At 40.9% G+C, this 12,081-nt stretch overlaps 1 protein-coding gene across 2 annotated transcripts in view; it reads left to right on the top strand.

Annotated features, from left to right (window-relative positions):
• Nucleotides 1-12,081, top strand: part of LOC139966622 (uncharacterized) — a 46,261-nt gene that overhangs the window by 33,311 nt on the left and 869 nt on the right. For both annotated transcript variants that reach the window (XM_071969847.1, XM_071969849.1), the window contains exons 15-24: nucleotides 920-1,070; nucleotides 1,685-1,959; nucleotides 2,596-2,752; nucleotides 3,440-3,717; nucleotides 4,935-5,088; nucleotides 5,695-5,963; nucleotides 6,706-6,865; nucleotides 8,141-8,412; nucleotides 9,479-9,632; nucleotides 10,669-10,949. In XM_071969847.1, the coding sequence (XP_071825948.1) occupies nucleotides 920-1,070; nucleotides 1,685-1,959; nucleotides 2,596-2,752; nucleotides 3,440-3,717; nucleotides 4,935-5,088; nucleotides 5,695-5,963; nucleotides 6,706-6,865; nucleotides 8,141-8,412; nucleotides 9,479-9,632; nucleotides 10,669-10,949 (2,151 nt within the window). The remainder of the gene's footprint in view (nucleotides 1-919; nucleotides 1,071-1,684; nucleotides 1,960-2,595; nucleotides 2,753-3,439; nucleotides 3,718-4,934; nucleotides 5,089-5,694; nucleotides 5,964-6,705; nucleotides 6,866-8,140; nucleotides 8,413-9,478; nucleotides 9,633-10,668; nucleotides 10,950-12,081) is intronic.

The following is a 12,081-nucleotide window of genomic DNA, read 5'->3' on the forward strand; positions in this document are numbered from 1 at the left end:
TGAATGTTAGGCTGGCTGCGGCTGATACAAGCAGTTTCATAATACTCTGTAGTAGCACTGACTAAATTCAGATTGGTAGATCTGCAGTAAATTAATAAGTAGAGAAAATCCCTAATTGGGACCCATTATTAGGTCTGTTGTATATTATGGCAATTATATAGTCTTAGAAATGTGTCAGATAGTTTTTAAGCTCAAATCCCTAGTGTATGTTTCTGAAATACAAAACTTTTATTTCATATTTTGTTTCGTAGTTCCCTCAATTGTTCTGAGGAATCTGGGCAACATATTTGAGACATTCTCTGGGGTCACGTTTGACTTGCCTGTTGACTAGATCGTGTCTACATGACAGGCAATAATGTAGTGTTCAAATTTTGTGTAACAGTTTATACAAAGCTTCAGAATTTTGTCTCTTATCAAATACAACGTTTCATGGGTAAAGAGAAAAACGGCTAATGCATCTTTGTAACATTTTGATATTTTTATCCCAGATAAGTTATTCACTGAAGTGTGGATTCATTCAGAGTAGAGTGCCTAACAATTTAATGTTACTGTATTACCTATCAACTCATAATTTTAAAATGACTTGGATGTATCTTGGAGGCTTCATATGTTGTGGCAGATGTGATGCATAACTGACCCCTCAAAAAATAAGAAGCAAAGCTTAAATTATTTTTACCAATGGATATTGGGCCAAGTTTTACTTGTTTCATTTCCTATTGTAGTATTGCTTTATAGATCTACTTAAATATATAACAGCTAAAAGATCAGGAGCTTCGAACATATATATATATATGTATGTATCTGATAGCAATGCTGTCTTTTGTGTTGAATACTATGTTATAAGACCATAGCTATTATTATGATTATTATGCTCACTATACAACCTGTTTCCTCGATTGCCGTTCCTTTTACCTCGCAGGAACTGCCTATGACGGTGGACCTTACCAATGCCATCGGCTGTGGCAAGTATCGCTTCATATGTGCTCGCATCAGGAAGGGCGACCCGGTACCAGACTACACCCTGGTAGGACCCAAGTCAGTCGTGGGCTGTGCTCCAGTCACTTGCGAGAGTAAGGGTCCTTTATTATACACATCTCAGTTGGTTTCACCTTAATCACTTTGGATAAACTGAAATATAACAATAGCAGCAGGCCTATGATACACATCAAAGGGGTGGAGGGTGGGGGGTGAGGGGCTGGTTGGGAGGGTCTTACTGGCCGAAAGCTGACGTTTCAATCACCAATTCTAAACACCTTGCCTACAATGTACATATTTGTCATTCTTGTTATTTTTCTTGGACAACCAAATTAGCTATCTGATAGGGATGGTTTTTCTTTAATAATGCCCCTCTCATAACAACTCCTAATGCTTGAGCTTTTAAATGGTTTCCTTAGATGGATCATTCATTAGTGTTTTTGATATAAGTGGTATTTTTAACTTACCAAAATACTGAGATACTTTCAGCATGAAATAAGAAATGCTACCAAGAGATTTTAACTGGTGACAAAAGGGTAGCACGTTTTCCCCCCTTTTTCACCAACGAATTCCTCCACAAGACATTTACAATACCTCTCATTCTCAGACAGAACAACCTCTTAGATAATGTTTGAATATTCTCTTTCACTGATACTCTCTGTGAGGGTTGCTTCTCCGTTAACCTAAGATTTTATTCCTCGCTCCGTAGAACCCCCCGAAGAAGAAGAGGATCCTCTCATCATCGTGTCGACCACAATCACTCCAGTGACAATCTACATCGGCGAGGCCCACAATGTCTTCCCTGATATCGACGTACAGTTTGAAGGAGAAGAGGGTGTCACAGGAACGGACCTCTGGGAGATGTCCATCTGGTTCAACAAGAACGCCGACGGATCGGGCAAAAAGACCGACCTCGCGGAGAACACCTTGACCAGGGAGCAAAGGAATCAGCCGCTAGTGATAACAGAGTCCCTTGTTTTTGAGGTGAGACAGTTAACTTGTGTCAAAAAGAGAAAAAAAAAAAATATTAAAAAGAGAAAAGAATAGCGAAGAGCAATCTGTTATAAAAAATTATATGCATCACCAGTGGCTTCCCCATCCCCCTCCCCCTGATGCCCTTTCTTTCGTTTTGAAAGAGAAGCTTGTCCAGATGTCCAGAGAAGCTTGTCCAGATGTGGACATGAATAACCGAATAACATGAATAATATGTGGACAAAGAATATTGCAAAACCATATGCATTTCAGCTAAACATATTTGCCTTCTTTTGTGGTTTTGTCAGCTTAACTAGAATGAAACTTTTTCTTGTTGTTGCTGAAAACAATTTTGAGAAAGAAGGAATGTAAATTAATTAGCAAGTAATATGTGATTCCATTTGGTTCTACACAGTTTATTTGCCCAGACATGACAGAGGTTTTACATTCAGTATACATGTACACTATTACAGTTCCCTCTGTGCATTTTGTTGATAGCGGCCGTCCGTTTTAACCCATTTGTAAACCGTCTGTTCGTGGCCAGGCAAGTCTACGTCCTGGTGGAAAAATAAAACAACATCAAGTAAAACAGAAGCATAAATATAAACAAAATCATTTCTTCCCCCTTCCTCCCTTCCAATTTTGCAGGAAATCGAGAAGAGCGTTGATCTGACTCAAGTAGAGGGCTGCGGCAAGTTTAAATACATTTGCTGTGAGATCAGACAGAGTAATCCAAGCCCACCGTTTGAGTACCAAAAGAAGAAGCCATCCTCTGTGAGAAGCTGTGCCAAGACAAGTTGTGAAGGTAACCCAGTAAAATAAGTGTTAGCATGATCACATTAGCAGACCAACAGTCATCCCTGGGGAGAGGAAAAAACACAAGCCACCCCCCCCAATTTGTAGGTAGCATGCTACTTGTGATTGCTAATGTATGCTTCTCCTCTGTGAACATAGACTCAGTACTCTTCCATTGCTGATATGTTGACCTACCAACACATCAACAGTATCAGATACAATTTCCCCGCAATTCTTAGTTCCGGATAGGACAACTCTGCTACTTTTTATACCTTTTTTTTGTTTTAGGGAGAAACAAATAGTCAAAACTTGTGAAATTTCCTACTTTGGCCGCTACTTTCAACGGCATCTAATCCGCCGGCCCTGATTGATATAGTTATGCAAAGAAGATCACAGCAAGTATAATATCTACATTAAAAGTGATGTAGCCTAGTACTAGTGTAAGTTAGCATTCCTTTGAAAGGGGGAAAAAAAGTGGCCATACATTTCTCGGACTAGTCTCTGCACCTGCGGCCTTGACGTAAAATTGAATGCCAACAACCTGAAAACCGAAAGCTGAGATTGTATGGAATCCATGGGGGAAAATCTTGACACTGGATGCATGTGGGAAGCAGCCTACAATATAAAGTACTTTGACGAGTCAGTTGATGTATGTATATATATCTCAAAATATTTTTGGTTTCCTCTTCTCCGACAGTTCGGGAAGAGCCCGAACCGACTGTGCAGTTCGAATCCACCCAGCCTACCGGAGTGACCATCTACGAGGAGGAGCTCAATGTAGTCAACACAGATGTAGTGGTCAACTTCAACGAGCCAAACACCGACCCAACGGTAGCTGGCGTTGACCTCTGGCAGATGCAACTCTGGTTCAGTAAGGCTGAAAATGGTCTAGGTTCTAGCATCGGAACCATCGAATCCGCCCTCAGCGAGGAACAGGCAGACCAACCTGTCAGTTTCACCGATTTCAGTTTTGAGGTAGGCGGTTTTGCCAGACTTTTCCCCGTTTTTTTTTGTTCGTGTAGAGTCTGTTCTTTATACGGCCATGGCTCTCGGCACATTGTGGTCATCGCCGAAAATTTGACAAAATCCTACCAAGTAGTACTCTTAGCTCATCATAAAGATTTGCAAATTCGATTCCAAAATTTAAGACATTAAAACACAATGAAAATATCCTCCCTCTGATGAAATCTCCAACAAATGAACTAAGTACTAAGTCATATTGGATAACAATTTCAAATTGACCATTTTTTAAGTACTGGCATTCCAGCAGTCTTCCTTGGTCGCCCTAGTTTTCACGTTGACCATCTTGGCAACCCTCCATTGACCTCATTGTGAGAGGAGATATATCCCGATCCCCAGAAAATGTGCTCTTGCTTGAGCATGCTTAGTTGCCAGTTGCAAAGTTTGAAGTAGTTTATGTGCAAGATTTTAGCAGGCCTTTGTTACAACTTCATGGACACAGTTTCCAAAGGGTCTCTTAAAATGCAAGCAAAGCAATACTTCAGAAACCTTTTCTAATTAGGGGTCTCGTTGACTTGCAAAGGTAATGAATTCCATCCATGTCAGATTTTTAAGAAAAGAAACCAACATGCAAATGTGTCTTGGTTGAAGGCAATACAACATGGTCTCTGTAGATCTTGTCAAAAAAGAAAAACTGCAGCTTAATCCCCTGCAGCTAAGCTGAGTCAATACCCCCCCCCCCAAAAAAAATAACTGTATCTTGGCAGACCAGTAGGGCCTATTGTATGACACAGAAGAGCAGTTAAGAATATGCCCTATGCAGCAGGGCTGCAGCCCCTTTGGCATCTGACCTTTGACACAGTACCCTCAAGCAGTCTGTGTTGAATTTGCTAGCTGCAAAGATACCATTAGCGTACTCGAATCCCTTTAACAATTTCGTTCTCTAGCTTGACCAAACAATTTTTTAATTAAAATATTTTGGGAACATTTAAAATGGCTGGGAATTCCTGTTAGCCTTTAATAGAATGCATGCCTGCATTCAAGTTAAAAAAAAAGAAGGCAATGCTAGATTTGTTATGCTTAAACGCTGTGTTCAAGGAAGTTCCCTGACACTACACTGCTCTCTGCCTAAGTGTTTAGTGACAATAAACGATAAGTCAGAGTTAGAGAAGGACACCGACTTGAAATAGTAAATTGTTATCCTCACCGTTCTGATTGGTCTCCTATTTCAGGGCCTGGAGGCACGTGCAGATCTCACCGCCCAGGGTTGCGGCAAATTCCAGTACCTCTGCGCTCGGGTCAGACGAGACAAACCAGACCCAAGCTACAAGTTGATCGGCAAAGATCCTTCGCAAACCACCGGCTGTGCGCCGGTCATCTGCGAACGTAAGTACAGATGGATTGTTCTTTACGATGCTGTGTAGTAGTCGGTACATACCAGCTCACATGCAAGCAAACCATCTTCTTTAAATGACACCAGTGTGAAGCCTCTCACTGAAATACATATCATTCAGTCTCAAATCGTTGGTTGTGTCCCCTTTGTTTTACCTGAAAGTCAGCTGCTTTGATATTTATGGTTAAATACTACCATACGGTGAACAGAACTTAAAGAACTGACCAAATGCATTTGCAAAATAAAATAAAACTGTTAGCAAACTGCTTATCCACTAGAGAGCCTGTGTAAGAGAATGTGTAAAAGTTAGTTGGCCTGACGTTTCGATCCTAGCAGGATCTTCTTCAAAGGCTGAATGACAAGTAACAGTAACAGAAGGGACAAAAACACACACAGAAAACAGACAGGTTAATGACCATGGTGAACACATGGAGAGAAGAAAGAAAGAAACCAACAGTGGAAGAGGAGAGGTAGAAGATAAACAGTGGAGGGACAAAGAGAATGGAATAGGGTAGGGAATAAACTGGAGAAGGACAAAGACAGAAAGATGCATTTTGGTGGAGTCCTTTATTAAAATTATCTGTAACTATGACCCTCAGGTGGACGAGATCCTACGGTCGAGTTTGCATCTGTGGAGGTCACACCCGTGACCGTCTTTGAAGAAACCAATACACCGGTCACGACCACCGTCACAGTGACCTTCAACGAGGAGAGGACGGACGAGGTCAGTGGTAGCGGTCTCTGGCAGGTGGATCTCTGGTTCAGTAAGGGCAGTGATGGTACCGGGTCCAGCAGCGATGGTGTGAGCGACGTGCTCACTGCCGCTCAAGCCAGCCAACCGGTCAACTTCAGAAGATTCAAGTTCACTGTAAGTATCAACAAAAAAAATATTCTTCAAAAATATCAGTCCTTGCAAAATAAGCATGGGTTTGTTTCAAATGCCCGAATCTAGAAAAAAACAACTTTTGAACCTCTTCACTCGAACCCCAATGATCGGATTTGGATTTCAGCGTCAACGCTGTTTACATTTCTACCTTGAAGAATATGGAAAAGAAAAGCAAAAGAGAAAAGTGAAAAGTTTCAGAAGATCATAGCGTCACTATGACGTGACAGATTGTTTAAAAAATGACAGTTTCCATGACATGACATCGAAAATAGGATATCTTCCAAGGAGAAAGAAGTTTTGTCTTTAAGCTTTTTTCAGGATTTTGTTCTTCACAAAGGTCTCATTCATACGAGTTGAAGGTGATGATTGCTGTCCGGAGAGATAATCATAATGACTTGTTAAGTTTTAAAGTAGAATCTATTTCTAACGAAGGAGTTCCGCGAAAAGCAAAACTAATACCTTTGTAATTGTCCTAGGGTTTGTAGTGATATAAACTTTGTGGCAGCCGTTAAATCTCTAACCAAATTTCCTGTGGGTTTAATGCATTTCGAGAAGGAAATGGTATCCCGATAATATATCCAAGAACCTGGGCTGTGCCTTGGAGTTCTCTTAACCTCAACGATGGTCTAAAATTGGACGTGTTTTCAGCCCGTCTTTCCATCAGTCTGTGTGTTCTTCTGTATGTCTCTCTGTCTGATATTTTTGTGTTATTCTTGTCTTACAGGATTTGGAAATTGCAGCCGACCTCACCCCCGTTAGCCAGGGTTGTGGCAAGTACAGGTTCATTTGTGCCCAGATCAGACGAGATGAACCAGATCCCACCTACAAGTTACTCGGCAAGGATCGTTCCGCTACCGTTGGTTGTGCCCCAGTGATATGCGACAGTGAGTTACATTTGAATATTCATATAGCCGTCCTCTGCTGCATACGTAGAGCACCTGGTTGGATTAAGCCCTAAACCACATTACACTTTATTTTACGCAATTTAACTTGTGCAATGTTCTGTATAGAAGTCAAAGTTTTGTGGTTTATTATTATTATTATTATTATGATAGTTATTATATTTATTAGTTATTATATATTATAGTTATTATGCAACAACCCCACAGCTTTACCCCTCCTTGTAAATTTTTGAATCGGCCCAGAGCCCATCCGTAGAGGCTTGATCACACCAATACCCAGGGGGGTAGGAGCTGGGGGCACGTGCCCCCCCACTTTTTCCAAAATAGCAAATGTGCCCTACTGGCAAATAAAATGTGCCCCTTTGATGAAGAACTGTCTTTTGGATATCTTAAGCCTTTTTTAATATAATATTTTATTTTAATTATTTATTTTAGTCTGTACATGCTATTTTTAAAATGGTAACTCATATCGTTTTGTAGTATCGTTAAAAATAAACAATCTCAATAAATAGTATTGATAGCATACTATCACATCATATATGTATCAGTTTATAGCATAACGAGTGGTGGTTGTGGAATAAGAAAGTGCCCCTCTGATGTTGTGCCCTCCCACTTTTTGGAAGCTTCCTACCCCCTGCCTATACGTGAATCAGTCAGGGAAATATTGGAATTTGTCCCACCTCCCCCACCAGCACCCTGTGCAATGCACGTCACTGAGTATTCAATACCATGTCAAATGAGCTAGAGATGAGATTTCCTTTATCATCTTTTACTTTGAGGATATTTTCCACAGCAGCCTCAAAGAAATACCCTTAACCGTGGTGGGGACTGTTTGAATAGGCTAGAAAGCACTTTTTCTGGGTGGGATAATACTTCTAAAAACAAAGATCTGTATGACTATGCAGATGACTTTATTCAAATGTTTCAAAGTGATTGCTGAATCTTCTCAGTGATATTATTCACAAGAGATTTAAGAAATATAAATTCAGACGGATTAGGACGATCTACAGCCTGCATCAACCAGAATCTCATTATAATAGGTTTTATCTAGCTAGACAACCCAGAAGGGCTCTGTTATATAATTGGCTAGCAGAGGAACATGGTATTATAGATCATGGAACTTAAAGAAAAGGGATTGGGGAGATGGGAAAATGGAAGGTAAAATAAAACTTACTCCTACTAATACCCCCCCCCCCCCCTCCTACTCTTACCGCACCTATTCATTCGTAATCTCTTTCATATTACGTGTTTCATCAGAGAGTCAAGAACCAGAAGTTGAATTTGCTTCGGTCACCACGACCGGCGTTACTCTTTTCGAGGGACAGGATAACACCGTCTCCGTGACTGTCAGTGCCACCTTCAACGAGGCCAACACAGATGAGAGCGTGGCCGGCCAGAACTTGTGGCAGGTTCGACTCTGGTTCAGTAAGGCCGAAGATGGTCAGGGATCGAGCGTGAACACTGTAGACAATTCTCTGTCCTCTGCACAATCAGCCAAATCTGTCAACTTCAACGACTTTACGTTTGAGGTCAGTGAGTCTTATACAACATGGTTAGGTGTATGGATTGTATGAATTAAGAAACTGCTGTGTTTTGAGGTTGATCTAATGTAATATTTGGTGTGTTGATAGAATATGATGAATCCTCTTAATTCATAAACAACTGTGTGTGTTTGAGGTCAGTGAATCTTATATAACATTAAGGTGCCTTTGTATGGAAAGAATGAATTAATAAACAGCTGTGTTTTGAGGTCAATCATATGTAACATTTGGGTAGAATGATGAATCCTCTTAATTTATAAACAACTTTGTGTGTTTGAGTTCAGTGAATCAAATATAACATTAGGTGTATGGATCGAATGAATTAAGAAAACAGCTGTGTTCTGAGGTTAATCTGATGTAATATTTGGTATGTGGATAGAATATGATGAATCCTCTTAATTTATAAACAACTTAATGTGTTTGAGTTCAGTTAATCTGATATAACATTAGGTGTATGGATCGAATGAAATTAAGAAAACAGCTGTGTTCTGAGGTCAATCTGATGTAACATTTGGTATGTGGATAGAATATGATGAATTCTCTTAATTTATAAACAACTTAATGTGTTTGAATTCAGTTAATCTGATGTAACATTAGATGTATGGATCGAGTGAATACTCGTTTATGAACAACTTTGTGTTTGAGGTCAGTGAATATTAGGTGTATAGATAGAAACATCATATGTGATTGCTTCCTTCCTTCCCTTCCTCCCCCACCCCTTGTGATTTTGTTCCTGGTTACTATTAAAGCTGCTATTAAAACACTGTATATAGCATGATGTCACTCATTTCTGCCAGGCTGCAAAAGAACGCACACTCAGGTATTATTCCCTAGCTGGGCAGGGTTTGGCTGCCTTACAGGGTTTCTAAAACCTTATTAAGTACTTCCTCAAAATGTGACAAATCGGTTTCTCATATGAATGCTAACCGGATACTCTGCGGAAATAGTACTGCAATCAATTCCACTCTGGGTTGTACCTTGTACCCTACAGCATAATCAAAATGTCGGGTTATGATGATTTTTAGAATCAAATTCCCTTCTAAATTGCTTTCAGGATCTGGAAATATCTGCTGATCTGACTTCAGTAGGCTGTGGAAAATACCAATATATCTGTGCCCAGATACGGAGAGATGACCCAGAGCCCTCGTACAAGCAAGTGGGCAAGACTCTACAGGGGACCCTTGGATGCGCTCCAGTCGAATGTGGAAGTAGGAATTGTTTTATCTCTTTAGGGTTGTCAAAATATAATCACACTAACTGTCACATTATCAGATGAACCATAAATCTACCCGAGGGGACATTTCTCACACTTTTTTGATTTGAATGTTAGTTTAGTTGTAGTTGGTTTCCGTGACAGTCAGAAACCTAGTATGTTATTATGGAAGAATTGGAACATGGATGGATCAAAACTCAAATAGGATGAACCCTATTGTGGAGTTCAAAGGTCAGTTTTTGTCAAAATTTGTTTCTCGACAAAATGCTGAAGAATGAGGGGGGGGAGGGGGGTTGTGAGATGCCATACTTGTAACAGTGATGCCCCATATTAAGCAGGTGAACCCAAATGGTTGAAGGTCAACGGTCATTCAGGGCCAAAATTTGTAAACACGGCATCTGATCATTGGGAATTCAACAATGGTGGAAACTGTAATCAAATCTTTGTACTGTTAACATTTCATATTCTTGGCGAGAATCACAAGGTCTGTTGACTGTCTGGTTTGTCAACCTACCAAAAAAGCAAAAGTTTTCAGCAAACTGGGATCCATATATGTCTGTATACCTGGTTTGCTTTACAAAAATAGGTTATATCGCCATATTTAGCCAGGTATATATATTTGTGGCGTCTAACTTTGGGACGTGACCCAAAAGTAGGTCCATGCAAGGTGTGATGTCTACAAGTGTCAAGTACATGGTGGATGAATCTGGTATGTGGATCCATCTTATCAAGTACAGGACTCCTATTGTGTTCTGCCAAGGGTCATTGGAGGTCAACAGGTCAAATCCGTAACCTTGATAACTTGCAAAAGAAAGGTGGGATGAACGTTTTTGAAAAATGTCTACCATTTATGACATCTCAGAACCCCTGACTGTGATCCACAGTGATGATGAGACCCAAAATAGGTCATAGGTCACATAGGCCATATCTCAAAAGTTTAATAGGGACAAGATATGTGTCACAATTATCTACCACCGGGAATGTCTCTTCATATTGAACATCTCACCATATCTATCATCATCTTGACCTAGGTCCAAGACTGCCAACACCACACATCGTCCCTACCTCGCTGACTATAACCGAGACATCGGTGACTACCGGCGAGCGAAACACCATCGACGTAGACATCAGTGTCTTCTTTGATCAGTCACAGACGGACGACGTCACTGGTGAAGGCAACTGGAAGATAATCGTGTGGTTATCCGACGAGGACACTGGCAACACTGGTTCAAGAATCGCTGAAACTGAGGAGACCATCACACTAGCTCAAATGGACCAACCTCTCACCGGCGGTGGACCTTTAACATTCCGTGTACGTAATATCAAGTTTGCAGCTAGCTTGGCGTTTGGACGAAATAGATTACTTGGAATGGGTTTGGTGGATCTCATAGTTTGGTGGTACATTCCCCTTACTCGGTTGAAGTGGTCTTGGTGGCTCGCATAGTTTAGTGGTACATTCCCCTTACTTGGTGACTCTCATAGTTTGGTGGTACATTCCCATTACGTGGTGACTCTCATAGTTTGGTGGTACATACCTCTTACTTGGTTGAAGTGGTCTTGGTGGCTCGCATAGTTTAGTGGTACATTCCCCTTACTTGGTGACTCTCATAGTTTGGTGGTACATTCCCATTACGTGGTGACTCTCATAGTTTGGTGGTACATACCTCTTACTTGGTTGAAGTGGTCTTGGTGGCTCTCATAGTTTAGTGGTACATTACCATTACGTGGTGACTCTCATAGTTTGGTGGTACATTCCCCTTACTTAGTTGAAGAGAAGTGGTCTTGGTGGCTCGCATAGTTTAGTGGTACATTCCCCTTACTTGGTGACTCTCATAGTTTGGTGGTACATTCCCATTACGTGGTGACTCTCATAGTTTGGTGGTACATACCTCTTACTCGGTTGAAGTGGTCTTGGTGGCTCGCATAGTTTAGTGGTACATTCCCCTTACTTGGTGGCTCTCATAGTTTAGTGGTACATTACCATTACGTGGTGACTCTCATAGTTTGGTGGTACATTCCCCTTACTTAGTTGAAGAGAAGTGGTCTTGGTGGCTCTCATAGTTTAGTGGTACATTACCATTACGTGGTGGATCTCATAGTTTGGTGGTACATTCCCATTACGTGGTGACTCTCATAGTTTGGTGGTACATACCCCTTACTTGGTTGAAGTGGTCTTGGTGACTCTCATAGTTTGGTGGTACATTCCTCTTACTTAGTTGAAGAGAAGTGGTCTTGGTGACTCTCATAGTTTGGGTGGAGGTGCCCATGAATGGGTTGATCTTAATGGTCTTGGAGATTCTCATGGTATAGATTCCTCTTAATGGTTGAAGTGAACCATTGTGGTGAATCTCCAAAGTTTGATGGTACATTCCCCTTACTTGGTGACTCTCATAGTTTGGTGATACATTCCCCTTACTTGGTTGAAGAGGTCTTGGTGACTCTCA

Source organism: Apostichopus japonicus, chromosome 4, assembly GCF_037975245.1.
Source record: "Apostichopus japonicus isolate 1M-3 chromosome 4, ASM3797524v1, whole genome shotgun sequence".
Lineage (NCBI taxonomy): Eukaryota > Metazoa > Echinodermata > Holothuroidea > Aspidochirotida > Stichopodidae > Apostichopus > Apostichopus japonicus.